Source organism: Pipistrellus kuhlii, unplaced genomic scaffold (assembly GCF_014108245.1).
Source record: "Pipistrellus kuhlii isolate mPipKuh1 unplaced genomic scaffold, mPipKuh1.p scaffold_m20_p_1, whole genome shotgun sequence".
Lineage (NCBI taxonomy): Eukaryota > Metazoa > Chordata > Mammalia > Chiroptera > Vespertilionidae > Pipistrellus > Pipistrellus kuhlii.
Genome location: NW_023425404.1, coordinates 130522659 through 130549354, shown reverse-complemented (window position 1 = coordinate 130549354; position 26696 = coordinate 130522659). Strand labels below are relative to the sequence as shown.

Sequence of the window (26696 nt, the reverse complement as noted above, 5' to 3'; positions counted from 1 at the left end):
GAGTTAAAACGTTCCTTCAGCACTGGGACTCCTTGGCCTGGGGACCCCGTCTGAGAAGCAGGGAGCTGTGAAGTGGAAAGCGCGGCACACCTGCAGACAAGCTGAGGGGGGACCCACGGTGACGTCTGAGGGGCTCGGGCAGGGACTCAGAACCGTCCGCATCCTGGGACGCGCTTCTCCCCTTTGGCCCTGACTCCATCTCCTCCGGGGAAGGAGGCGGAGGGGCCTTTCCGCTCCAGACAAGTCCTTGGAGGCGCACTGTTAAAGCTGCAGCAGCAGCACCCCGCAGTCGGGGTCAGAGCAGCTGTGGCCTAGCCCATGGAGTTAGTTCACCATCACCAACTCCAGATGATCAGGTACTTCGTGCTTTAAAAAAAATTAGACTTTAAAAAATTTTTATTACAAAGCTCCTTTTAAAAAATGCTCAGCACGTTAACGCAAACTGGAATGACAAACGTTAGATGACAGTTTGGGGCAAAGGCTGTGCCTTGCTATTTGAACAAAACAGAAAAAAAAGAAAAAAGGGTACATCAATGATCGTTTTAACAACTGGCATAAAATCCCACTAATTGGCTAATAAAAACAAATACAAATACAGAACATTTAAAAGTAATAACAATTCAAGTGCTGGGCTTTTTACAAGAAGGGGTGAGAAGGAAAGCAATGAAAATTCACTGCAAACTGGACTACCGAAAGTATCTGTTAAGGTTTACCATTAAGAAACAAACAAAAACAAAAACAAAAAGGAGATCCGAAGAAAAATAAAATGGAATAGTACTGCCGACTGCGACCAGCAGAGTGGACGTGGCCACTTACCGGACAAGATGTTGCTCAAAAAAAAAAAAAACCAGTGGCTTCTTTTCAGTTCCTTTTTATTTCAAACGTTTCCAGATCTTTGAATTTTACTTAAAAGCTCATAGCTAGCAAAATATACAGGAAAAATTAAAACTAAAAAGTGTAAATTAAAAAAATATTCAAGTTTAAAAAAAAAAAAAAAGGAAGCAAACTTGATCCTTTTGCACTGTTAAATAAAAGCTCCAGGAGAAAGGCAGAGAGGGAAAAGCGAAGACGGGCGTGTAGAGGGAAGAACTCGGCCTCACGTTCCCACGGGGACGCCGATGGCCACGCCGGCTGCCGAGCCCAGGGGGAGGCCCGCGGGGGCAGCCAGGCCGCCGTCCTGGCCGAGCGGTCACCGGTGTGGACGCAGATGCTCCAGGAAGTGCACGGCGGACACGCGGGGAGCAACGCGGCTCAGCTGACCCAGGGCCCGCTGGCGTTCTCTGTGCTGCTGAATCTTCTTTTTTAAAAAAAACCTTTAGCGCTTCATTGCGGACCGTGGCTCTTGCAGTAGATGAAAGGGGGTTCGGCAGTGATTGTCTCTGGATCAGTGTCTCTAGCAGTGACCTCAGGGTGAAGGTGGTGCCAGTTCTCTGGGGTCGGCGGGGCAGGCCGTGGAGACGGTCTGGGTTTCAACAAGCTTCCATCTCCAGGAGGGGTCCCGGGGCTGCCGCCTTGGCTTTGCACGTGGGGAATGAGCTTCGTTTTCCACCTCAGGAAGGAACACAGGAGAGGCTGTTAATGGGACTCTGCCTGAGGCCTCGGCAAGGTTTTCACCGCCTACCGAACACGGCGCGTGACCTGGGATCTCTGCGCGGAACGAGTCCACGTTGCTGACTCGGTGATGGCGACACGGACTGCCCCATGATCGCCCCGTATCCCCAGACTACGTGAGAGGCAAGCGTACTTCACTGAAATGTCTATTTTGGTTCCACGTACGTATATACATGTTATAGGTTATGATGGGAAATACACTTTAAAAAAACATCCATTTCATACTTTGGGTCACGGACAAACGTGGACTGTAACGGCGGGCGATGGCCACACCAGGGGAAGAGCTGTTCTCTAAGTGTTGGGTGTTCTGTGTGTTGTGGGGGTCCGCCGTGTGATTCTCCTGCACAGGACTGACCCCGGCTCCCATCCGCCCGCCCCGGCACATGCCCACCACCGGCCGCTGCGACCGACCGACCAGCATGTGCTCCGTGCATCCCTCAGTCCACTGGCGCATAGGCCTCTCAGTCTTACCCAAGTCTTTACAGTCCTCTGGCTTTTTTTCCTTCCCAATAACTGAGATCTCCCATAACTGTCAGCCTTGGTATGTACCCTTAACAAGTATTTGAGAAACTGTTGTTTGATATGCTGATGATGACTTTCACAAAGGATCCCCAAAACCCTAAAATGAGCTAAGATTTTTCTAAAGCAACTAAAGATAAAATAAACACTGTACCAGGATGAGACCTGGATGAAGGGAAAGTGCAAGCACTCCGAAGCTTGGTTCGTTCACCTGGGAAGGAACCTGGGGAGGCCTTGCGCCCCCTCCCCCCTCTGGGTCCGACGACCTGGGTCCCCGGCCATCTCCGGTCAATCTCAGTATTCGTGTTTGTGCTGTCCTTGTTGCCAGCACAAGTTTTCTTTAAAAAAAAAAAAAAAAAATTAATTCTAACAGTGAATTTCTTCATGCTGTTTGAGTGGAGAGAGGCTCAGAGGAGAAACGGAAGGAAGCTTTGAAATGGTGTCAGGATGCACACTGGCCTGCGGGGGAGGGGAAGGCTGCAGGCCACGTGCTGCCCACGGAGGAGAGGCTGGGGGGGGGGGGCGCGAGGGCAGGAGAGGGGGCGCCTGAGGGGCAGGGAGGGCGCCGGCTCAGAGCCGGGGGCACGGTGACTCGGACACACTGGCTGCTGCTGGCACGATTGGCCTCAAAAGGACTCATCGAAACCGTGCGGAAATGTCTGTGTACCTGGGTAGTTACTGAGAAGACAGAGCAACCACCAAGCAGAGGGCAGTTAGCCCCGCAGACTGCTGTCTGCCGAGGACACGGTCAGCGCCTGTCCTCCTGCACGATGCCCCTCTCCGTGTGACAGGAGAACATGCAGCCTCTGGTTTTCTAAGGGATGCGGACGCCGGCGGCCCTGGGCCAGGCCCACACAGCGGGAGAGGACTGGGCCTCAGACTGGCTGCAGGAAACACACGGTCCATCCCTCATCTCAGCCACCGTCTGACTGTGAGGTCATGATGTCAAGACCTGCACGGCCCTGCTGTGGTCCTAGTCCTTGAGCAGGGCTGGACACCCGACAGCCTGTAGCACCCCCACTTCCACTCTCCGAGGCGCCCTTTCCCCTCCGACCTCACCCCCGTGGGCCACCTCCCTCTGAGTGGAGGGAGCGCAGTAGGGACAAGAGTCAGAACAAGCTGTCTGCCCGGGGCCGTTCCCCAGAGATAACATGCTGCGCTTCCCATGGGAATCTCAGCATCCAGTGAAGCCATTTATCTCTCCCAGGTAGCCACACACCCCCTGCCACCATTTCCTTATGTGCCCCCTCTCAATTCCTCCGGAAAAGCTGGCTTCGGAATCCTCCCTACAAGGGACAGAGAGCAGCCCGCCCCCACTGGGACCCGTTCCTGACAGTGGCCAAATATTCGAACACGTGGGCAGAGACACTGCCTCGCTGCCGGGTGTGGCGGTCCGAATCCGGCTGCTTCCACACACACAGGGTTGTCTGGGCAGACAGAGTCTCCCCTCCAAGTGGGACCAGGGGGTTGCTCACAGATATAAAACTCGTCAAATCAAGTCTTTTCAAGAAACCACAGGCACGACGCTGGGAGACGAGAGACTCCCCACATCTGAGGCTCCACTGGGGCTGCGCCAGGAGGGGCGAGCCAGGCGAGCCGGCGGCGCAGCCCAACCCACCCCGAAGCCAGTGCCATCAAAGCCGCAATTAGGCGCCCACTTCAAAGGGAGCGGCCCTGGTGTCAGCGCTCAGGCTCCTCCCTCCGCCGGGAGCCACTCCCGAGGCCCGGCCTCTGGACAGTGGGCTCCCAGGAGGCCCGAGGCTAACGCCTCCCCCAGCTGCATCCCCGGTGCTCTCTCTCTCCGGGACCAAACCCCAGTCTGGCAAAAACAGCCCCCTGGCCAGATGGAACCAGAGCCCAAAGGTTTCAGGATGGGCCTGTCTGGAGCGAGAACCAGCACTGGCTCTGAGGCGTTGGAACTTTCTAGGTTTGACTCCAAAGTGAGGAAGAGAAAGGGGGTCATTCCTGCTCCCTCAGCTCTAACAGGAGATTCATGAAGCTGGCGCTTTGCCAGCTCACAGCTGCGGCTCCGCAGCCCGGCCTGTTCCCCAGGGGGAGGCAGCATGTGGGGGGCCGCTCTCCTCCGTGGGGCAGCCGAGCGGGGCTGTAGGGAATAAGGGAAGACCTCCCCCCGCCCCTTGGTGTCAGGTAGGATCATGTCCTTGCTCAGAAACCATGAAGAAGGTTCAAAGATCAGAATAAAAAATCCTTCCTTCATCCTCCACCCAAATGTGGCTAGCAAGGAACAGGGCCTGCAAATGTTCTAAAGTTACAGCATGAAATCTGAGGAGAGGTACCTGTGAGGTGAAGAGGGCCAGGTACCTGTGAAGGGAACAGGTTTTAATTGCAAAGTTTGCCTCACAGCAGCGCACCGCACACCTCATGCCAACTGTCAGAGCGTTCAGCCTGCCGCAAGGCAAACCGACAAACTCCTGTGATCTCAGGGCGTGAACTCCCGCCTTGCGCAATGTCATGTATGTCAGGCGAGAAGTGCCTCCTTTCAGAGCAGGAAGCAAGCATGACGGAGCCGGTCCGGCTGTGGTTTAAGAGGAGACTGAGGCATACGGCCATCAAGGGGCGGGTCCCAGGTGACCCCCGAGAGTACCCGGGCCTCCTGGCTCTCTGTGGGGCACAGCCTTGTGGATTCCAAGGCGGCCTGGTCTGCAAGGAGCTGGTGAGGGGGGAGGAAAAGCAGTGCCCGCCAAGCACGGGTGTGCCAGGCACCGGCAAGTACTTGCCATGAACGGCGTCAGGTAATCATCGCTCACAGATAGGGAAATGGGGGCTGAGGGAGGTTAAACAACACGCCTGAGGTCACCCCCCGACAGGTGGCAGGAACAGGGTTGGAGCCCTGAGCACATGCTCTCTCCACCACACCTTCCTCTCATTCCGCCAAAAAGAACAAAGCGGCTCACTGCGGCTCACTGCGGGGCACGGACGGCTTCGGCAGACCGCCCGCTCACCTGGCTGTTAGTGAGCCCGGCAGCCTCAGTTCTAAAGAGCACGGCTGAGGGCGAGAAAGCGGCCGGGCCTCCAGCTACCCCAGTGCCAGCAAGTTCCCTCACACAAACAGCACACACTCCCCTTCCTCCTCAGAGCAACCTCCATAGGCCAACTTGGGGCGGGGGGGAGGAGGAGGAGGACAAGTACCTTCCATTTATCTATTATTTAAATAAGCCTCGCCTTCTTCCAGATCCACATCATGTCAGAAGGAGCACATTACCGTCCAAGAGGGGTAGGGTCTCAGACAGAAAAGGAACGCACAAAATATTGTCAAGATCAGATTTTAAAACAATTTTTTCTTAACCCTCACCCAAGGATCTGTTTGTTTTGAAATTGATTTTGAGAGAGAGAGGAAGAGGGTGATAGAGAGAGACATGGATGTGAAAGAGAAACCTGGATCGGTTGCCTCCTGCGTGCACCCTGACTGGGGATCGAACCTGCAACCTAGGTATGAGCCCTGACAGAGAATCAAACCCACGGCCTTCTGGTGTACCAGAAGCCAACGGAGCCACCTGGGCAGGGCAAGGGCAGAGTTTTTAAAAATCCAACCTGACAGGGGTCATTAAGAATATTGGCCAACAGCACCAATTCCTCATTAGCATGAACTATGCATGCCACACATGTGCACTGTGGAATAATGACAGGAGGTATTAAGAAATATTTAATTTCCACGTATTCTGTTGAAGAAGATGAGCTACACCCAAAAGAGTTAAACATTACATGCTTTGTTAACTTAAGTAAAAGGCAAACCTAGAGTTCTCGGAGAAACCCTCTTACTCAGGACGGCTGATTTCCTCTATAAATCCAGACGGCTCAGTGAGAATCAGAATGTTCTGATTTTTTAAAAAGTGTCCAAAACACTTTTTTCTGTCAACTCTTCTGTGCATTGATCTTTATTCAATTTCATGAACAAGACCAAGTATTACATGTCTTAAAAGGGATGAACGGGCCTCACACTTCTCTCCCTCCTGTATTTTAATGGCATGTGATTAACATTGAGAGCCACGGGTCTGGTTCCCCGTTTCTGTTCCCCAAGGAAACTTGCACACAATTCTAGCTCTTCTGACCAGGAAGGAAGAGGAATTGATGACAAGGACACTGCAGCATGGCAGAGATTTCAAAAGCTTTTCCCACGTGGGCAACCCCCTCCCCATGTCTTCATGAACGCAGAGCTGTCTAGATAGAACCGCCGTGTCTGCTAAGCTAACAGGCCGGCCACAGCTGACCGCAGAGCTGCATGCACACCTGTGGGTTGCTGCGTAGCGCTCCTCTCCTCCCCACTCCTCACCCCGACAGCCTCCTCCGGCCACAGCTGACGATGGATCTGGCACGGCTGAGCTAGGCCGCCCAGAGCCCCTTTTCTGGGATTGGAAAGACTCGCCATCTCTTTGGGAGACTGAGACTGTAACAACACCTAAGCTTGGGAGTTCTGGACTGAGGATCAAAGAACTCAGGAAGTCAATCTGCAGGAGGGAGAATGAAGCAATTGTCAGGGAGGGACGCAGGAGGCAGGAAGAACATTTGGACAGCTTTCCCAGGCCCCCCACCCTCCAGTACTCTCCTTAGCCCAACAGCCTGGCTTCCTTGTGATCTTGAGGCCCCATCAGCCGTGTGCAGAAGGCATCCTGCAGAATGGGCAGGACCTGAACACCCGCAGCCCACATACAGCGTGGTCCAGCCACACACTGTCCCCAGGCCGCCATCTCCACTCAAGACGGAGCGACCAGGCCTGCCCTTACGTGCCGATGTCACATTTCCTTATTGAAAGTTCTCTCCACGGAGCCCCTAGTAAAGAACATGGTAGTCAGGTGTCAGCTGTGACGAGGTGAGCAGGGATTTGTGGGCAAACGTAAGAGGAGGGAATACACAGGCAGGCCGCCATCTCAGACAGGAGCATGCCCAGGGCAGGGGCTGAGCGTGAGTCTCTCCTGCCACCAAGACCCCCACTCCCGGTGCAGAGCAAACCGTCCGTCCTTTACAAGGCGATGACACGCTACCAGGCTCCACCCGCTGTGGAAATGGCAGAGGGGCCCTGGGCAAGGCCTCCATTCGAAGGACCAGGCAGGTGGAGCAGGTGCACACGTTTTCCCAGGACACGCTGGCTCGGGCCCACGGGAGCCGCAAAGCACCACTGCCAGGGCTGCTGTGTCCACCCCTGGGTTTCCCCTTCCAAAAGCCCGCAGCACCCGTGTCCCCTGCTCAGCGCCTGACACACTCAGGCCTAAGCGTATATTAAAGTATTTTTTCTAATTAATTTCCCTCAATGTATACCAATCCATGCATCGGGTCACTAGTCTGAAATAAACGTTTTTCTCAGCAAGACCACTGAATATTTAGTCCACTCCCTGACTCCTGGGCAGGGTACTTCCAGTTTCAGGGCAGGACCCTGAGGGACCCAGGCTCGCAGTCCCATCACCCGCCCTGAAGATGTCTCCGTCCATTCCATGGGGAGGCCTCACAGGACCCAGGGACCATCCCTAACCACCTCGCCAGGCTCACAAATACCACCATCAAACAGAAAGCTAGAATAGTTTTTTTTTTTTTTTTTTAACATATTAGTCCAAGCACTGCACAAATAGCTACTGCATTCTATACTGGGCTAGAAATTACCTCGCCTACATACCTCTTGGCTCCAGAAAAATAAAGGTCAAAGTAAAAACACTTAATTTCTCAGGTTAGCAAGTACACACAATAAAGCCAAAAGCAGGTCTATCTGTACCGAGCGCCTGTGTGCATCTGTGTCTGCACTGAACCGGAGGTTTTTGCTTTTTTTAGAGATAGCATGTTTCTACTTTTAAACTAGTTCTTTGAGGTTATATAATCAAGGAAAATACATTAAAGTATCACTATAATATCTTCTCAATCTATATAATTTGAAGATGGTGGGCTTTTTTGTTTGTTTGTTTGTTTGCATTGGTTCTGCTAAAGTTACTAACCAAGTTGTAAAGTTACATCTTTTAAATCAGTAAACTCATTATAATAATCCTCTCTAAAAGAAATTCTAATTCTTTGCTTCTTTAATTCCTTATGAATCTTGATTAGCTCAGGAAAGGAAATTCAGTCTTTGATGATACTCTCTGACTTCTGACAAACTCTTGAGATGTTGTGTGTTCCAAATCAAACATGTACCAAAACGCTGGATGCTCACAGCAACTCAATCCCTGTTCTATCAAACCCAAGCATTCCCCTGTGACAGAGCAGCTCAAGTGCTGCCTACTTTAGGAGGCCCTCCCCTATCTCACTCTGATTTACGTTCTTCCTGTCCTCTTTATTCTTACATCATGCACTGCATGCGCCTCCTTCCTAGCACAAAGCACATTATCCTAATTACCCATTTGCACATCTGTATCTTCTTAAGCTGGGAGCACACCAGGAAGGGACAGGGCCCAGTGAGCAAGCACCCCCACTGCCTACTGCAGTTCTTTACTCGCAGGGGTCGTCCTCACTGTATTCATGCAGAGAATAAACAAACGATTAGCCTGGCTGGTGTAGCTCAATGGTTGAGTGTCAACCTATGAACTAGGAGGTCACGGTTCGATTCCGGGTCAGACTAGATCCCCAGTGTGGGGCGTGCAGGAGGCAGCCAATCAACAATTCTTTCTCATTGTTGATGTTTCTATCTTTCTCTCTCTCCCATCCTCTCCGAAATCAATAAAATAAAAAAAAAATTAAAAAGGAAACAACAAAAACCACACAAACAATTGGCATTCACACTTGCCTTCCTGTTGGACCTGAGGAGAACGTGTGCAGTCTCACCCTGGTGGCCCTGCGCTCCCAGCACCCCCACAGCCCAAAAGCTAAGGATGAACTTGGCTTTGGAGAAAGATCCAGAGCTTGGGAATCACCTCCAACCCAGAAGAACGTCTTTTACAGATCCATTTCTGATTGACCTGGAAGTGGTTGCCAGGTATAGGGACTGGGTGAGTGCCAAGTCTTTGTTTCAGCATGATTTCACCAGAGTAAATACTCTTCTCATCAGACCCAGAAGTGGAAACACAGGGAACAGGGACACAGCTGGGTGTACGAGGAACTGCTGCATCGGCCAATTTTATCTTGGTCTGCATGAGGCAACTGCAGTGGCATTTCCCATCAACAAAAGGAAAAGCTTTAAGTGAAATATATCTTTTAAAAGAGTAGAAACCCAAGCTTTCAGAGGGCTTTTGGTTCACTGAGGAGAGTCTTTTCCTTGTTAGCAGGGCATTTTCCTTTGAGTTGATAGTTCCATACTAGTTTAGAGTAATGTGAGTCTCTAGCGTTTGAGCAACAGACATGGATGAAAGATTTTCTTTAAGGACACCACCACAGTGCTATCTTTCACTGTGTACATAAGACAAATAAACCATCTCAAAAAAATACCTTCCAGCCCAGCCGGTGTGGATCAATGGTTGAGCACTGACCTATGAGCGAGGAGGGGAGGGTTCAATTCCAGGTTGGGCGCGTGCTGGGGTTGCAGGCTCGAACCCCAGTAGCAGGTGTGTAAGAGGCAGCCAATCAGTGATTCTCTCTTATTGATGTTTCTATCTTTCTCTCCCTCTTGCTTCCTTTGAAATCAATTAAAAACAAACAAACAAACAAACAAAAAAACCCTCAACTCTTCCTGTTGGGAGTCACACACCTCCCCTGCCTGGGCCCTGGACCCCATCAGCTTTGCCTGACCGCAGAGAGGAGCAGCGGGACTTACTAGTACTCCGTTACGCCCCTTCAGAACTGAAAACCAGCCGAGGGAGCTTTCACATCACACCACCTGCATGACTGAATCTAATCACGTATTTTATCTGTCTTCCTTTTGTATCTAAGGTGAAGCCAGCACTAGTATGACTCAGTCTGTCAAATGGAGCCACTTGATCAGGTCAGCGGAGAATCAAACCCCTAGAGGCAGCGCACCCAGGCCCTGGCCTGGGGAGAAGGGGGCGGGCAGGGCGACCTATGCAGGAGCAGAACACAGCCTCCGAGGGAACAAGTCACCCGAGATCACACAGGTGTGTAATAGTTACAAACCACCCAGGCACAGATGGAGACTGAGGACGAGTGAATTTTAGAGACCAGAGTCTCTCTGCTAACACTGGGAGGCAGTGCAGACCACGGGGAGCAAAGCAGACTAGGAAGCTGGTCGGAGGCTCCCAGTCCTGCCACGCGAGGAACCAGACGCACACTGATTGGCAATGACCTGCCCCAGGCCCCACAGCTCACTCAGGGGTAACGGGAGGGGCCGGGGCCTCACTCCCAGTCCAAGCTCCTCTACAACACCAGACTCTCTTTCCTTTGACTTTCCCTCCTTGCCACTGCTGTTTCAGAACCATACACACAACACCCTCCATTTCTCAGGGGTAACACCAGGGTGTCCCCAAGAGTTACATCCTCAGAAAGGCCCTTTCTGACCAGCCCGCCTAAAGCAGACGCCAAGCCCACACCCTGTTTCATTTTGATGTCAGCACATACTTTTCCACTCGTTCTTCATCAACCACCGCCACACCGAGGTACAGCACCAGGAGAGCGGGGAGCTCCTGTGCCTCCTCCCCACTCTGACTCAGGCTCACAGCCTGGCTTCCCCTGTGCGCCCAACACATGATGAATGAAGCCGGGACAAGTCAACTACTATACATGTCAGTCTCTGAACTCCTAACACAAGAGAAGGTGCGGGGAAGAGTAGAGTGTCATCATTTGTAATTTACTGAGATCTTTATGAATGCAAGTCAGCTCCTCTCTGCTCAGTAATTCATATACAATTGATTTCAGAGAGGAAGAGAAAAGGAGAGAGAGAGAGAGAGAGAGAGAGAGAGAGAGAGAGAGAGAGAGAGAGAGAGAGAATATCATTGATTGGCTGCCTCCTGCATGCCCCCTATTCAGGATCGAGCCCACAACCCAGGCATGTGCCCTTGACTGGAATCAAACCAGGGACCCTTCAGTTCACTAGCCGATGCTCTATCCACTGAGCCAAACCAGCCAGGGCTGCTCAGTAATTCTTATCAAGGGACCACCAGGGCAGCTCTCCGAAGCTTGACAGTGAGGGGACAGTGACTTCAGAGGCTGAAGGATGACCCAGCCGCCAGGGGAGCTCCCCCGTCTGGAGCCCCCAGGGGGCTGAGGGAATTTTTGCTGGAGGAAGGTGGGGGCGTTTTATTTTGTTTCCTCCTGGGACAGCTTAGAGAGGACACCTTAACTTTAGGAAGAAGTAAACGACAAGGAAGCACAACGATAGTTATGACTTTTCTTTCTTTTTTTTTTTTTTTAAATGTTGTTTGGGATACACTCACCCTAGAACAAAAAATATACTCTGCTTAATCTTCTAATGGAAAATACTAGGTGATGTTAATCAATAAGGACACAAATCCAAATACACACTCTGAAATATAGCATTACATTTTCATGGTTTTTAAAAGAAACAGCATTAGAGGTTTTGATGCACACAGACGGTGGAGTGAGTCTGTGAACACCAGTCCTCAGCGCCTTGCACTTGGAGGATCTTCCCTTTGGGGAAGAGCACAGAAGGGCGGACTGCTGTCCAGACCTGCATCAGCACTTACAAGGACAACATTCTTTCCAAAAAAAAAAAAAGTGCAAAAATTCCCACACAAGCTCGTGTGTGTGTGTGTGTGTGTGTGTGTGTGTGTGTGTGTGTGTGATGGCTGCTGGAATTACTTCTATTGTGATGTCACGAGCCCCCGGGGGCAGGTGACTGAGTCATCTTTCTGCTCCTTGCTCCTAATCACCAAGCGGGGAGGCCTCCGAATAGGTCCTGGGACCACAGCTGCTTGGCTGAATCAAAGATGAGCACCTGTGACATTTTTTTGGATTCTTTGCTTGGACACCTCAATGAAGGAATGACCCTCTTTCCACACAGAGAAAAGCCTGCCTCTCCGCATTAGTTTAGAAGAGTTGTGTTTTAAATGGTTTTGAGAGAGAGAGGTGGAAAGTGATTTGTTGTTCTATTCATTTATGCATTCATTGGTTGATTCTCACATGTGCCCTGACTGGGGATTGAACCCACCACCTTGTCATATGGGGACAGTGCTCTAACCAGCTGGGCTGCCTGGCCAGGGCTGGAAGAGTTTTGATATCACAGAACTCCGGCGATGGGATTCTGAAGAACCTGGGCGTCTGAGTAAGGTCAGGGAGCTGCACGGAGGAGAGGGCACCTGAGTCGGTCTCCTCCACGAAGGAGGAGGAAGGCGGGCACATGTGGCACAGAAACAACTGCAGGGGGTGCCATCATCCCCATTCCATAGAGGAGAGGAATGGAGATGAGAGAGCTGAAGGAGAGCCCTGGCGGGTGGCTCAGTTGGTTGGAGCATCATCCCAGGCACCAAAGACTGCAGGGTCACTTCCTGGTCAGGGCACACACATAGGTTTCAAGGTTCAGTCCCCAGTCAGGCCACATTCGGGAGGCAGCCAACCAATATTTCTCTCTGATATTGATGTGTGTGTCTCTCTCTCCTTTCCTCTCTCTCTAAAATCAATAAAAACATGTCCTTTGGTGAGGATCAAGAAAGGAAGAAAAAAAAAAAAAGCTGAAATAGATTGCCCAGGCAAACAGTGGATTTAAAATTCAGATCTCGCCGAAACTGGTTTGGCTCAGTGGTAGAGCGTCGGTCTGCGGGCTGAAGGGTCCCAGCTTCGATTCCGGTCAGGGGCATGTATGTTGGTTGCGGACACATCCCCGGTGGGGGTTGTGCAGGAGGCAGCTGGTTGATGTTTCTCTCATTGACGTTTCTAGCTCTCTATCTCTCTCCCTTCCTCTCTGTAAAAAATCAATAAAATATATTTAAAAAAAAAATTCAAATCTCTTTGGTACCCAAACCTCTGCTGGCTCCTTGGGGAAACTCCATTGACATTTCAGCACCAAAATGTAGTTCTAAAGACTAAGTAGAATCACCTGGTTCCAGTCAAGAGCCAAACGGTCGGCCTGGCTCTCCAGGCACAAGGCAGTGCGTGCAGCAGCCTCCACCCACTAGGAACTGCTAGGAATTCTGCCCGGACTGGCCACAGGACTTATAAGGACCGGCAGGGGGCAGGAGGGCAGAGAGAGAGAGACTGAAGGCTGAACTCTGAGGAGAGGGGAGGGGTGGGGCAGCACTAAGTGGTTTGCTCTTGATCCTATGGGGGGTGAAAAGCATGGACTGTTTCAGTCGGGAAGTGACATAATCAGTCTGTGTTTGAGCCAATCCCTCTGGGAACCGGCAGGAAAAGGACCCAGAGGCTGCTGCAGTAATCCGATGGAAAGTTTGCGCTCCTGAGCTGGGCTGTGGCAGCGGCGAGTGAGAGAGGAAAGCCAGACAGACCCAAGAGACAGAACGGACAGCACCTGGATGTGGCTGCTAGACAGACAGCAGAACCCAGGTGGCTCCTTAGGAAGAAGCATCACTGGGAGAAAATGCAGACACACTACGTTTTAAAGACTCAAAACTTAGCCAAGACTGAATCAATGTACAAGGCAGGTTTCCCAGGCTGGTGGTTATGAGGTCAAAAATAATATTGGAGCAAAAAGAAGTGAAATAAATGTTATAATTGCAAACAGTAGAGGGAGAGCTAGCAATGGTTACCAATAAAGAACAATCTTGGTAGCAGAATACAATTAATCAAGTAAGTAGTCCCCATGCCAGGTTTAATAAACAGATAAACAAACAAAGTACATCTTTCTCACTAGAAACAAGGCAATTACTTTTAAGTCAGCTGTGTGTCATCTCTATTGAAAGGAAGTCCCTAGAGAGCAGATGGTGCCGAGCTGAGACAGACTGGCCGGGCCTCCTCACCCAGGCCTACGTGGAGGAAGACCGCACTTTGCTTGCTGGTTTGTGTTGTTTGTTTGTTTTTTAAGGAGGCAGATTTGCCACTCGGAGTAAGGAATGTCTCAGAAGAGAGTAAGGGAAAAGGGAATGGAGAAAGATTAAAGGAGCAAAGCAGGAAGAAGGGGAGAGATGAGATGAATGTACAATATATTGCAAATACATAGCCGGTATAAAAACCATCAAATTTTTTTTTTTAAAGCGCTAATTTGATTTTGGTGGCGTTTCCTCTTTAAGGGAGCAATGCTGAGTGAGCAAGGAGGTTCGCAAGCAAGTGCCTCTGTGTATAAGGAACGTCAGCAGCGGGGCCAGAGAGTCATTCTTACCATGTTTCAGATGTAGGCAGCTGTCATTCTGGGACCTGTACCTGCAGAAAATTGTGTCTTTAACAAATTTTTATTGAAGAGGTTTTTGAACATTCCAAATATGTAGTAGCTACAACATCATGCGGACCTGTTTGCTTTACTTTTTTATGGTTCTTATACCAGCCGTTTTTATTTGTGCAGGACAAGTGACCTTACTTTTAATGAAAGAAAAGGGGAAATAAATAAGACCTCACGATTGATGCCTTGAATTAATGTGTAGGAAAGATAAACCCTCACACCATGTTTTATATTTTTAAATAACCTAAACCACACACACAAAAAAAGATTCTCAGGGGGTATAAGGTAGCATAGTATAGAATCATCATAAAAAATTTTTACTGTAAAGAGTTCTGCAAATAGAAGAACAGAAGTAGTAATAAGGCAAAGAGAACACAGACAACAGAAACAAAAACAAAGCAAAACAAACGACCACAGTTACCCAGGATTCCAGGTGACAGGGTTGGAGAAAGGAGTTTTTAGATGTACCCGCACACAAAGTCACATTGAAAAGAAAGGTCTCCTAAAACATCTTTAAAGAATCTCAGGAGGAAAAGCAAAGTGGAAGTATCACAAGATAGAGTTGCCGAATAAAGCAGTGTGTGTGTGTGTGTGTGTAGAAAGATGCAAACTACTTTAAAGGTGTTTGTCAGAAGCGTGAGGATTTACGGAAAAGTCACAGGGTGCCTACCTGATGTGGATTCCTGTAGTTTCTCTCTCTTCCTCTTCTTTTTCTTACCCTGGAAGAAGACAGGCACGATGTCATGCTATAGACTGTACTGAGAACACATGGGTGAATGAGACACAACAACACAGATGGGCAGTCAACGAAGAGATACAGATGCCTCATATTCATTCTCATTTTCTCTACCCCCCTTTCCCCCCGGCCCTCTCTCAAATCAATAAACACATCCCTGGGTGAAGAGAAAATATGTATGAAATCACATTAACAGTAAAAAATAAGACTATAAGACCAACTTGAATGTATTGTGTGAATACATGAAAGCATGTGTTTATACTCATAAAGGTAGTTTTTCTTCACATCACAGGGCCTGACTGCTGAGGCCATAAGACTTTGGAAAGTTGACTGAACTATCCTCGCAAACACCGAGGCCGCCGGCGGGAACTGGCGTGTGAGGAAGAGCAGAGTGGCTTCTGAGGCTACTGAGTGCTCTGGGAGGGGAGCGGGCAGCGGGAGAGTGTGCTGCTCACTGGCACCATCACCCTTTCAAATTGTTTTCACAAGGCGTGGTGAGGTTGTTTCATGTCGGGAACTGACTTCCTCACTCTCTCCTCCTCCCTCCCATTTGTCCTTTAACACTCACCTCTCCTGCCATCTCTTCCAGGAACTACTTCTCCCTCACCCCACCCCTCCCTCAGCCGGAGCTCACCGCCATGCCTAACTCACCACAGGTAGATGCTGTGCTGGGCTGTGTTCCCCCGGTCCCTCCCCGCACAGCCACCCAGCACACACCTAGAACATGTGGCTGCAGCCTTTGTGAAATAACCGAGACCAGCGGTCGCCAACCTTTCAGACCTCATGGACCTCAGTGGTCCGAGGACCACTGGTTGGCAACCACTGACCTAGGCCACATTTCAAGGACAAGCAGGTGTTTCAAGAGAACCCACAGTTATAGCAAGCAAAAAGAGCTACATCGTTTGGATGCCTTAATGTCAACCTAGGCAAAAAAACAAAAGTCATGGATGGCAAGCATAAAAATATTTTTCATAAAATTATATCTAATACTGAGGTTATTAAGCACTAAATTGAAAAGCTCCAATAAATACTTGGCTGATCTCACCTAAGAAAATGTGTGCACTGTTGTTGATTTATGAAAGCCTCAGTTATAAAAGCTATGCACACAAATTGAAGTTATAAAATCTAAAATGCCATAGAATAATAGGGCATTTTAATAGTAAGTCATTGAGCTATATTTACTATGATCTCAGTGAGGATCAGACTAGCATTCTGACACTAAAAGCTAAGCTAAATAAAGATAGTCCTGTTTAGACTACTCTTACACTGTTATTTTAAGAATACCTTTAGCTAAAGTGCTATCACTTGATTGACTTCTGTTTGCCTTAGTAATTAATAGACTTACTTTAAATTGTACGTAACACATAATGAATGGGTTTCCCCTTCATTCAGGACAATCCTAAAATCAAGTTTTGCAAAAACAATTTCCTTTAAAAACTGTGCTGAGGAAAATCTTCCAAGGTAAATTCACATGACACTGGCTGCCTTTAAAACTTTCTTCCCATCTCTCCATATGGACAGAAGAGAGAGCGAGAGGGAGAGAATGTTTCTTTTATCTCTTCCGAAAAGTAAAAACTCACTTCTCTACTTCAGGGTCAGAACCAGAAACTTCAAAGACATTCAAGATGCAATGCTCATCCATTCTATACAGGTTCATAGCACAGCACAGCCATCCCCTGGGCTGGAGAGGGTCAGCCAGCTGCTCCTCCTGGGCAGACCGCCTCCCGGACAGAGGCAGCCCGGGTGCGAAAAGGACGCTGCTGAAACCCTTTGGGCGGGAAACAGATTCCCACTGAAAGGGCATGGCAGAGGCTCTGCCCAGAAGACGCTAATTCTAATCACTGCCCCGGGACCAGAAGCCCAGGGCAGGAGAGAAAACTCAACTCCAGCAGTCTCCTTCGGGAGGTGCTGGGAGACTGGGCCTGGTGAGCTTGTGGGCTTAGAAAACTGCTTTTGCCAACATTTCAATAAGGTCTTTTAATTATCTTTGTATGAAAGAAAACATAAGGTGTTTTCTTACTTATTTAAAAAGTTTCATTTAAAAAATGTATTAGCACTTATAGAGAAAAAAAAATTGTGATAGCTCAAAGCTTTCAAATTGTGATTATGTTATGAAGTCTCTTCATTTCCAAACATAGGACACAACATCAGCATCGGACACTCAGGCAGACACACGTCCTCCCTGAAAGCCGTGGGAAGAGAGGGTGAGGGACAGCAGCGCCGTGGGCGCGGGGCGGCCTTACGTAATTGTCTCTCGCAGACCAGCCTGGATAGAGCTGCATGTGAAGCTGCCTTTCCTTCCGCGCCAGTTCATAATACTTAGCCTGCTCTTCGCGGGAGAGGGCGTGCCACTGAAACAGAGGGGGACAGGGGGAGACAAACACAAGTGAGCAAAACAGACACAGTAGTTTCGAGTTCATGTTTTCAACACCGAAGAACATTAAGCACTAAAACATCGATTTATTTGTAAATGGCAGGAGACCGGGAGCCGCAGACATCCCGCTGGAGTCTGGTGGCGGGAGCCGGAACTCCCGCCGTGGTCTCTCCGTCCCGTTCTCTGATATCACAGGAAACACATCAAAGCCGACCCAAGGACCCAGCGTAACAGGATCTGTCACCCGCCCTTTCTCCTTTCCAATACAAATTAAAAAGAACGTTCACGGCTGAACCTCAACGCCCAATTTAGCCCTTTTCATCGTTGGTAGCATATTCTGATATCTGAGCCCGAGTACCACTTATTTATGCAAAACGTGATAACTTCCAGATGTCTTTCCCACAGATACACCCTCGCTTCGCATGGACACTCTCCCACTGTCACACGGAGAGCCTGAAACCTTCATCACCATAGGATCCTGTCCGTGAAGCAAGACATCAAAGCCGGTCTGCCCCAGCCTCTTCAGCCTCTCCTCACACGCACAGGAACGCTCATGGTCTCCAGGGGGAACACTGATAACACTGTACACGCTCACTTCGCTGCCTCCTGATGGCAGGCAAGGAGCATTATCGAAGTTTATGTTGCCATCTAGGGAGTTTGAGGCAACAGCACCTACTTTGGAGAATGCAGCTGCGATACCCTGCAAACTTCCCATTTGCCTTTCACATCACTGATATACACGTATATGGCAAAATAGCTTATGTAGGGCAAGGCATTTTAATAGCTTATATTTGCACACTACTCTGCACATATTTGCCCACAACGTGCCCCAGGCCCCCAGTAGGCAGTTTCAAATATATTCCCTACTTCCTCAGCGCCCGGATCTGTCAGCAGAACCTTCCAGGAGACTGGCTGAGTTTTGGGGGACCCCATTGGCAGGAGGTGATGGCACAGAGGCGGCAGTCCACGTGCACACCTCGCACTGGCCCAGCCTCTGCTCCTGCTCTCCCAGCTCACTCCTTCCAGTCTTTCTCATTCATGTCCACCCTGAATATTGATTTTAATTCCCCTGTTCTTTATGAATGACAAAACAAGGAAAAAGAAATGACAGGTGTGGCTGGATTAGGGAGAGAAAGGAGGAAGAAGGGTGGATGAGAAAGTTCTCAGGAAGAAGCGATGTCTCAGTATGGACCGTATGGACCGGCCCCTGAAGGCCGGCTAGGGAGATTTCCTGGGGAAAACAAACAGCCGCTGCTCTAGTCTGCCAAGAGAAGCCCATCTCAGGAGGAGCACTGACACCCCTTCTGCCACATCCCACCCACCGCGCCAGCCTCCAGCAGGCCAGCTAAGTCCATGTCCTTTGAAAGCCCCTTAAAAGCCAGGGCTGCTGTGCTGGACAGGGTAGATGATTTATTTTTTAATTGCTGTAGAAGTGTAGAGTGTAAAGTTAAGAAGCAAGACACACAGCAGGCCTTGGCCTGAACCTAAATCAGGTAATGTGCTTTTCTTAAAAAGAATTGGGGGAGGGGACAGAAGAAAACAAACAAACAAACAAACACCTGAAAGCTACCTGAGGCCCAGTGCACTGCACCAGCAGAGTAAACCCGCCAAGTCAAGTGGCGCCTAGGAAGAGGCCTGTCTGGGTCGTCCTGGCAGCTTAAACCAGGCAAGAGAAGTCACGTGACATCTGCCGAGGGGCAGTGTTCCCAAACCTGAGACACTAGGCTGGCCTGGTGAGAGCCCTCTACAGGGAGAGGCAAACAAAATGAACACAAGGGAAGAGGGAAGCCTGGATTGCTTTTTTCTGTAGTGTGGTTGTTTGTTTTTTGAGGAAAGACTGATCATTAATATTTACACTTCTAGCTGAAACCAGTTTGGCTCAGTGGATAGAGCGACGGTCTGCGGACTCAAGGGTCCCAGGTTCAATTCTGGTCAAGGGCAAGTACGTTGGCTGCAGGCACATCCCCAGTAGGGGGTGTGCAGGAAGCAGCTGGTCGATGTTTCTCTCTCATCGATGTTTCTAGCTCTCTATCCCTCTTCCTTCCTCTCTGTAAAAAAGTCAATAAAATATATTTTAAAAAATATTTACACTTCTGGTATGAAGTAAATGTGACTCGCAGGAGGCAAAGTGTTACTGAAGAAGAACACAAAAGGAGGCAAAAAGGGACTAAAGTTAGGAAAGAAGTCTTATCTTGTAAATTTGTATATTCGTTTGACAAATAATATCTCTCTAATGCTACCATAGCATATCAATATAATTTTATGTAACATATGGCAGCTTTATCACTTGCTGAGAAAACCTGAAATAAGTTTTATAAAACTATTTCCCACGTTTGGGAAGTTGGGTCTTCTACCCAAGCAACGGGTATTTTTCAGTTCAAGCTGAAAACTTAGGGTTGACAAAAAATCCGAGCTCACAAAACTGAGCAAGCTGCAAGGAGAAAAAGCAGGTCACAGATTAAACCATTTACTTGCTTTTTTTCAGTTCCTTTTAGTTTGCTGATGTTTCTAATGCTCAAAATCTACTCACAATGAAAGATCGTTCACCAGAGAAAAGCAGAGAAAAGTTCTGCACTAAAACAAAAATAAAGTCTAATACAAACTAGAAAGATGATCTTTCTTTACAGGAATTTCTGAAACACACCTTGCGAAAAATGCTTTTCTATTGCTTTTGCTTGCTGAAAAACTGAGCTAATTTTTAAAAAAATTAAATTTCATTATCAAGATTTCACCAAGTTGTTGAGAAAATACCCACTTAAGGAAATTTATACAATTCCAAGATTTTAAAATCCTGACAATACATTTGCAATAAATGAACTTCCTTCAATAGCCTAGAATGTCTTTTTTTTTTAAAGCTTATTTTAAAGCTAAGATTTGTGTTATTATTTATAATAATAATAAGAAAACTGATTAATTCCTACGCATGAACATTTCTACTTTAGAGAGACAATAAAGATGCATAAAAACCCAAAGATAAACTGTTCAGGGATGAATTTAAGCTCCCCTTTAAGAATTACAATCATCCCAGAGTAAAACGTCATGATGGCAAAGCCAGGGACTTTCAGGAGGAGCAGGGACTGCGCTGGCAGGGGGAGCCATGAAAGGAGAGAAAACCTGATCTTACTCAGAGAACTCAGAAACTATAAACAGAAACAGGTGTCCAAATCAAACACAGAGAGAGACCCCAAATGAGAACCATCCCTCAGGACACATGCTCTGATCTGGGGATGGTTAAGGGAGCCGAGAAAGCAGCAATTGTGGGAAACGTGCATGAAAAATAGGAAGCACGCCGCCATGGCATGGCCTTCCCTCGTCTCCTGAGCGGGAAAAGGATCCCTGCCGGAAGGTGGGGACCTTCAACACACAAAAGGAAAACAGCAAAACAAAAACACACAGCCACAGAGTTTTACAGAAGCCGAAAGAACAACTCTTCTTTTCCTCTGATTTCTTCTCTTAAAGGGTCAGGGGAAACGGTCATCAGTCTTTAAGCTTTTAAGGTGGAGTTCTTCAAAGACGATGGAAATCACTCATCGGCTTGGGAAATCATTGTAATTACTGTTATTAAGTGTTTAAGAATCCACAGGACATACAGTATTGTGCGCAGGGCACCGAAAAGCTATAATCTGTCCCTGCACCCTGACCCTGAAACCCTGGTGTCTTGCAGATTGGAAATAGCTGCATTTATTTTTGCCATCCAACAGGAATCAATAATGCAAGAAGGCCTGCTTCCCTCTGCCTAAAATCTGAATGCTTTCTCTTATGAATGCTAAAATGTTTTAGGTTTGTAGCAAACATGGTAAAAATGATCATCAATAACAGATAAAATGTGGTCCTCTAAGTTTCCCAAAGGTTGCTAGACCCCCATTGTTGAATGCTCATTTGCAAATCACCAATTTCTTGAGGTTTCAAAAACAAGTATACACCTGCATAGTTAAGAAGCCACCGCACATCTATGAAGAGCAATAACTATGATGAAGCATCTTCTAAAATTATAATGCAATGACAGAAAAAAATGTGATTTGAATTTAAAAATTCAATTTTTCCCCCACTACTCATCAGATCCCTAACTAAAAGCATTTCAATCCAGAGAAAAACCCCTGGAAAAACGAACTAGCCTTTCAGCTGGTGGTTGGATATAAAAATCTCAGTATCTGTTCTAGTCACAGCCTAGTGCCTGGTACACAGTATGTTTTTAGAAAAATATCTTAGCATAGGTGACAAAATGATGAAAAAGGGGAGCAATCCAGAAACTTTGCTCATGTACATTTTGAGAAACAGAAAGTGATTTTTCTAGAGCAGTGTTTCCCAAACTTATATCCCCACCAAACTCTTCCCGTACCCCTGTGGGCACGCGTACCACACTTTGGGAAACACTGTTCTAGAGTGAAGATTCCTCTGGCCCATTGAAGTTCTTCCACTCAAAGCTTCTGAGTAGCACAGATCTGCTTCCACCTTGGAAGAAGTGGCCAGTATCTGCGGGGTGTACAGGCCTTCCCGTGGCTCCCCATTGGGCTCAATGCTCTCCTGTTTCAGACAGGACTTCACACACACACGTGGTTAACCCCTACGCATCCCTCAGGTCTCAGCTTAGATACTTTCTCAGAGGGCCCTTCTCCTAGCCCCATCGTTCTTCCTCATAGAAGCTTATTCTTTATAGTCACAGTATTTGTCACAATTTTAATTATACATTTATCAGGTAATTAACTGCCTAATATCTGTATCCTGTCACAAAACTTTAAACTCCAAGAAGACAAGAACCATATCTATTTTATTCAGCCATTATTATCTCATTGCCTCACTACAGTGTCTGGCACACACAAGGCAGCAAGTACTTGTTTTTACGAGTGACAGCAGGAACAGCAGCATAGGTGGTTGACAATGCACTGCAGTGTTTCTCAAACGTTTGACATATGTGTACCCCTTCTATGATTTTCGTAACGCTGAGTACCCCTCGTACTCATGAGAATGTAGAGTTAGGCACAGCTAAGCACAGTGCAGTGCATACCCCCACCAAACTCTTCCTGTACCCCTGGGGGTACGGTACCACACTTTGGGAAACATTGCATTAGAGCACATGTGTCAAACACAAGGCCCGCGGGCCAAATCCGTCCTGCCAGGCCTTGCAATGTGGCCCGCACCGCGCTGTCATCACTGCACTCCGCTGCGTTTCCATCACAATGACAGTTTATGACTGTTCAGTAAACCATTCGGCCCGCGATTTAGGCTGGATTTTAGATTTTGGCCCCTTCTCTGATTGAGTTCGACACCCCTACATTAGAGCATTTAATCCTCGGGAAAGCTATTGCCATAGCTTGTTCTCTTGATTCCTTCCCAGAGAGGCTGGTGATGACCCGTATGCATCTGATGACCACCTCACAGGCAAGTGCCTGTGGGCAGGCTCTAATGAGGCAGCCCCACGCATTCCACAAGCACGGGTTTACCATCCCACTACTTACCCTTCTGCCTAGGATCTGGTTGATAGCTGCACTTTCTTTCAGAGTACACTCGGCCACCACGTTTGCTCTCATTTCTTTCATGTATAACATAAAAGCATTCAGAGGTTTCTTAATGTGAGGTCTCTTGGGCTCCTGCTCCTTTCTCTGTTCGTGCTGAGGCTTCCTGAAAGGGGGATGTGGTGTTGAGGGGGGTGGTGGGCAGAAGAAGGAAGAGATGGGCGGACAGGAGCAGAGCGTCTGATGACACAGCCTCTGATTCTCACAAGCCTGAACACCATCAGCTTAGAAGAGCAACCCTTGGTGACTGAGTACCCTCTGGTTTGAGAACTTTCTCTGGGAGCAATCGAAGTGTCAACACCCAGGAAATGGGTGTGTTCGGCTGCTCCAGTTAGGGCCCCGAGGCCCAGCTCCTTGGTCACCTCAGGAAAAACTCAACCTACAGTATAAGTAGTCATTCCTCTTTCAGAAGTCAGGTTCCTAACTTGGGGGAAGAGAGGCTGAAGTTTCATTCACGCCCTCTCCCCCAAACAAGTGCTTGTTGGCTTTGCCCACATTTGCAGGGCATTTATGGACTCTCTTGTGCTTCCTACCATCCCATCCTCCCAGTCTGCAAACCCTCTGCATTAAGAAACTCAACTCCTAGTCTCTTCAAGGAAATTGCTGTAACAGCCTGATACAATCCTGGGTATGGTTGTCTCCTTTCCCTGGACTTTCTATGCTGTTAACAGCCTGTATCCTGGACGGGCACTGGACTCCCAGTCCTTTTCAGGTACCATTGGGGGGTGGGCTCCCCAACAATCAGAACCAATTGAAACCAGGCAGGAAGGGGCTGCGTAGCTCAAGCTTATCCAGTGCCTGTGCTCGGAAGACTACTCCATTTTGGCGAGGTTCCCTGGATCTACTGAGGTCCATGCTCCTTTCCAATCCCAGAATCACAGGTGGCAGTGAGAATCAAGCCTGCTAGAAGTCCACAGGAAGCTGAGCTCACTGGGCTCAACAGGGAGGAGGAACGGGCTTACGTGGCAGCACCTTCGGGCGCCCACTTACACGTGCATCAGGTCCCCGTCAGTGTGGGGGTGCTCCTGCTTGACCTGAGGCGTGACAATGGCTGGGTGAGGGATGCCAGTTGTGTGGGGACCCGGAGGACCAGGAATCATGTGATGGGAAAACCTGAAGGAAGGAAAGAGAAGAAACAATACTCACGAGCGGCCGCTGCAGCCAAAGCGAGATGGCGTCTGCAACAATCCACTCACTGCCACTGGCAGTTACACACGGGAGAATTAACTGCACATTAGCATGGGCTGAGAATTCCTTTCCTTTCTGTGTTCAGGTGGAAAATATTTATAATTATTCCCTATATTGCAACTCCCCCCCTTCCCAAAAAACAAAAAACAAAACTAAGAGTAGAACCTGCTGGCATTTTTCCTGGGACGGCTCTAGGCCACAGGATTAAAAGAAACTGAGTCATTTTACATGCAAAGCAGTTCTCAAATAATTTCATTAAGAACAATTATGTTGGAAATAAAACAAGTAAGATTTAGCTTTTCAAAGATTTTTAAATAAAAGCTAAGGAAATCACGTTTAAAAAAAACTCTGCCGCTGAGACCGGTTTGGCTCAGTGGATAGAGCGTCGGCTTGGGGACTGAAGGGACCCGGGTTCGATTCCGGTCAAGGGCATGTACCTTGGTTGCAGGCATATCCCCAGTAGGGGGTGTGCAAGAGGCAGCTGATCAATGACTCTCTCTCATCGATGTTTCTAACTCTCTATCTCTCTCACTTCCACTCTGTACAAAATCAATAAAATATATTTAAAAAAACTCTGCCGATGTTCCCAATCAAACCGTCACAGTAAGAGTCTTCCCGAGTGGTTGGTTTCTAGTACTCACACTAGGAGAGAACAACTGAGGAAATAAGGGACAGGAAGGTATGTTTCAGTCCCCAATTCAATAAGGTTGCCCTTACCACCCAGAGTAACTTTCTACACAGAAAGAATGCTTAAGAGATCTTGCCTGATGGAAAACTGGTAACATAATGGAGGGAAGCGTTTAATCAGAGGGAGGGATACATGGAGTTTCTACATCAAGGCAAAAACTACACACGCTGAACAAAGGCTTCCCCCCGAGTGTGCTTGCGGAGCGTAAAAACATCTTAAAATATCCACCACCGTCCAACACAAAGGAGGGAAACTGCCATGCAAGACAAATAAAACAAATAAAGGCTACTTTCAACAAGCACGTTGGGTAAATGTGCGTGTGCTTTCGAAATCTTTGCTTTTTAAACTGTTTTAAAGTAAACAATTTGGCAAGAACAACATTCCAGGTCTTTCATCACAGCCGGTACAATGCACTCCTTCATCTGGGAAGGAAAGAAGGAACTCTGCTTGGATATGTAATATTTCAGAAACAAATTTTTTTTTTTTTTTTTGAAATTAAGGCAGCATGGTAAAAACACAAATAGTTGACCGAATGATAATGCTTTGCTAAATGCGCCATTTGCAAGAATACATGATGCCCAGGAAAAATTCCTGTTATCAGATAGTTCTTACAGTGTTAAAAAGAAAAAAAAAGTGTAAAAATATATTTGGGGGGGAAGGATATTAATTTATCCCCTTCCAATGAGCTGAATGTACAATTTGTAAAACTAATGTGTTTATTTTGTTTTTGTTTTGTTTTTCTCAAAAAGCTGAAATTCACCACACAAACTGCGAATTTCATACCTACATAAAAAGTAAAGATCCGCGACCAGCGACAGGCCCAAAAGCTTGACTTCCGGCACAACAATGCTCCCGGGGAAAGCGGCACGGAACACAGATGCCACACCACACGCGTGTGCACATCAAGCACAGGCACAGAAGCCATCCTGTCCAGAAGCAAGCGTCCCGCAGAGCAGGGGGTGCAGACGCCCAGAGCTGTGCTGGCACTGCGTCCCCACAGGGCCTGATTCACACACTAGGACCCCCCTCCACCCCCCAAAACCCAGGGCTCTTCTGACAGCCTTGGTCCAGGAAGGCTCTGGACCGTCTGGGCATTTGCAAACACAGTCCCATTAAATGATACAACTTTCCCCGGAGAACGGCAAGGATAGAACTCAAACCAAACCAGTCTTATCTCCCCCCGTTTCCATACCCCCAGCGTATTTTGAGTAAAACAAGCTCTTAGGTTGTCCACTTTTGGGACATTTCACATCCTGCTGCCATCGGGTGGCATGGGGTCTTCTGGAGGCACAGTCTCCCGCGTGGCCGAGCGCGTCCCCCGGGCGGTGTGGCTGGTGCTTGCTGTGGGGGCGCAGAGGAAGGCTCCTTCCTACCCAGGAATCTCTAGGACACCTAGTGTGGGAGCCAGGCACGCTGCACAGACAGACGCGGGGCTGAGCTGCGCACACTCCAAGCCGACAGACCCGGAGGCAAGCAGCGGCGCACAAGATGCAAGCGCAGGAGGAGCAGCTCGCCCTGGGCGCCCGTTTCCACCTCCACCTACCTGGACATGGAAGTGTCGACTGACAGTGAGGATGGGTAGGGTTGCCTGAATCCTCCCGTGATGGGATATACAGGCTGACCTTGCCTGAGGTCACAGAAGAAAGGAACCCATCAATGACAAAACATGAGTAACCAACCAGCAGTCAGAGTTTGATGAGGGGAGGAGGGGGAGGTATTCAAACAGGATTTTTATTACGGACCAGCGCATTTCTTCAGTTATCCAGCTGCTTCCCTTCCTAACCCTCCACCCTTGAAAAAAGCTCCCACCTTCAACATGAAAAACAAACTAGTCCATGAATTACCCGTCTTTTATCCCTTCCCCTCTCCCAACCCCATTAAATGCTTTGGACAGAGTA

At 48.4% G+C, this 26696-nt stretch overlaps 1 protein-coding gene across 6 annotated transcripts in view; it reads right to left on the bottom strand.

Annotated features, from left to right (window-relative positions):
* Positions 1-382: 382 nt before the first annotated feature.
* The window catches only part of LEF1 (lymphoid enhancer binding factor 1), a 117266-nt gene continuing 90952 nt past the window's right edge, over positions 383-26696 (bottom strand). For 2 of the 6 annotated variants that reach the window (XM_036409459.2, XM_036409493.2), the window contains exons 6-12: positions 26342-26425; positions 23913-24035; positions 22866-23028; positions 17279-17386; positions 14970-15018; positions 14243-14283; positions 383-1549 (exon numbers count right to left, since the gene is read on the bottom strand). In XM_036409459.2, the coding sequence (XP_036265352.1) occupies positions 14249-14283; positions 14970-15018; positions 17279-17386; positions 22866-23028; positions 23913-24035; positions 26342-26425 (562 nt within the window). In that variant the 3' untranslated portion in view covers positions 383-1549; positions 14243-14248. The remainder of the gene's footprint in view (positions 1550-14242; positions 14284-14969; positions 15019-17278; positions 17387-22865; positions 23029-23912; positions 24036-26341; positions 26426-26696) is intronic. The other 4 variants (XM_036409449.2, XM_036409484.2, XM_036409474.2 and 1 more) reach the window with 3 other exon arrangements.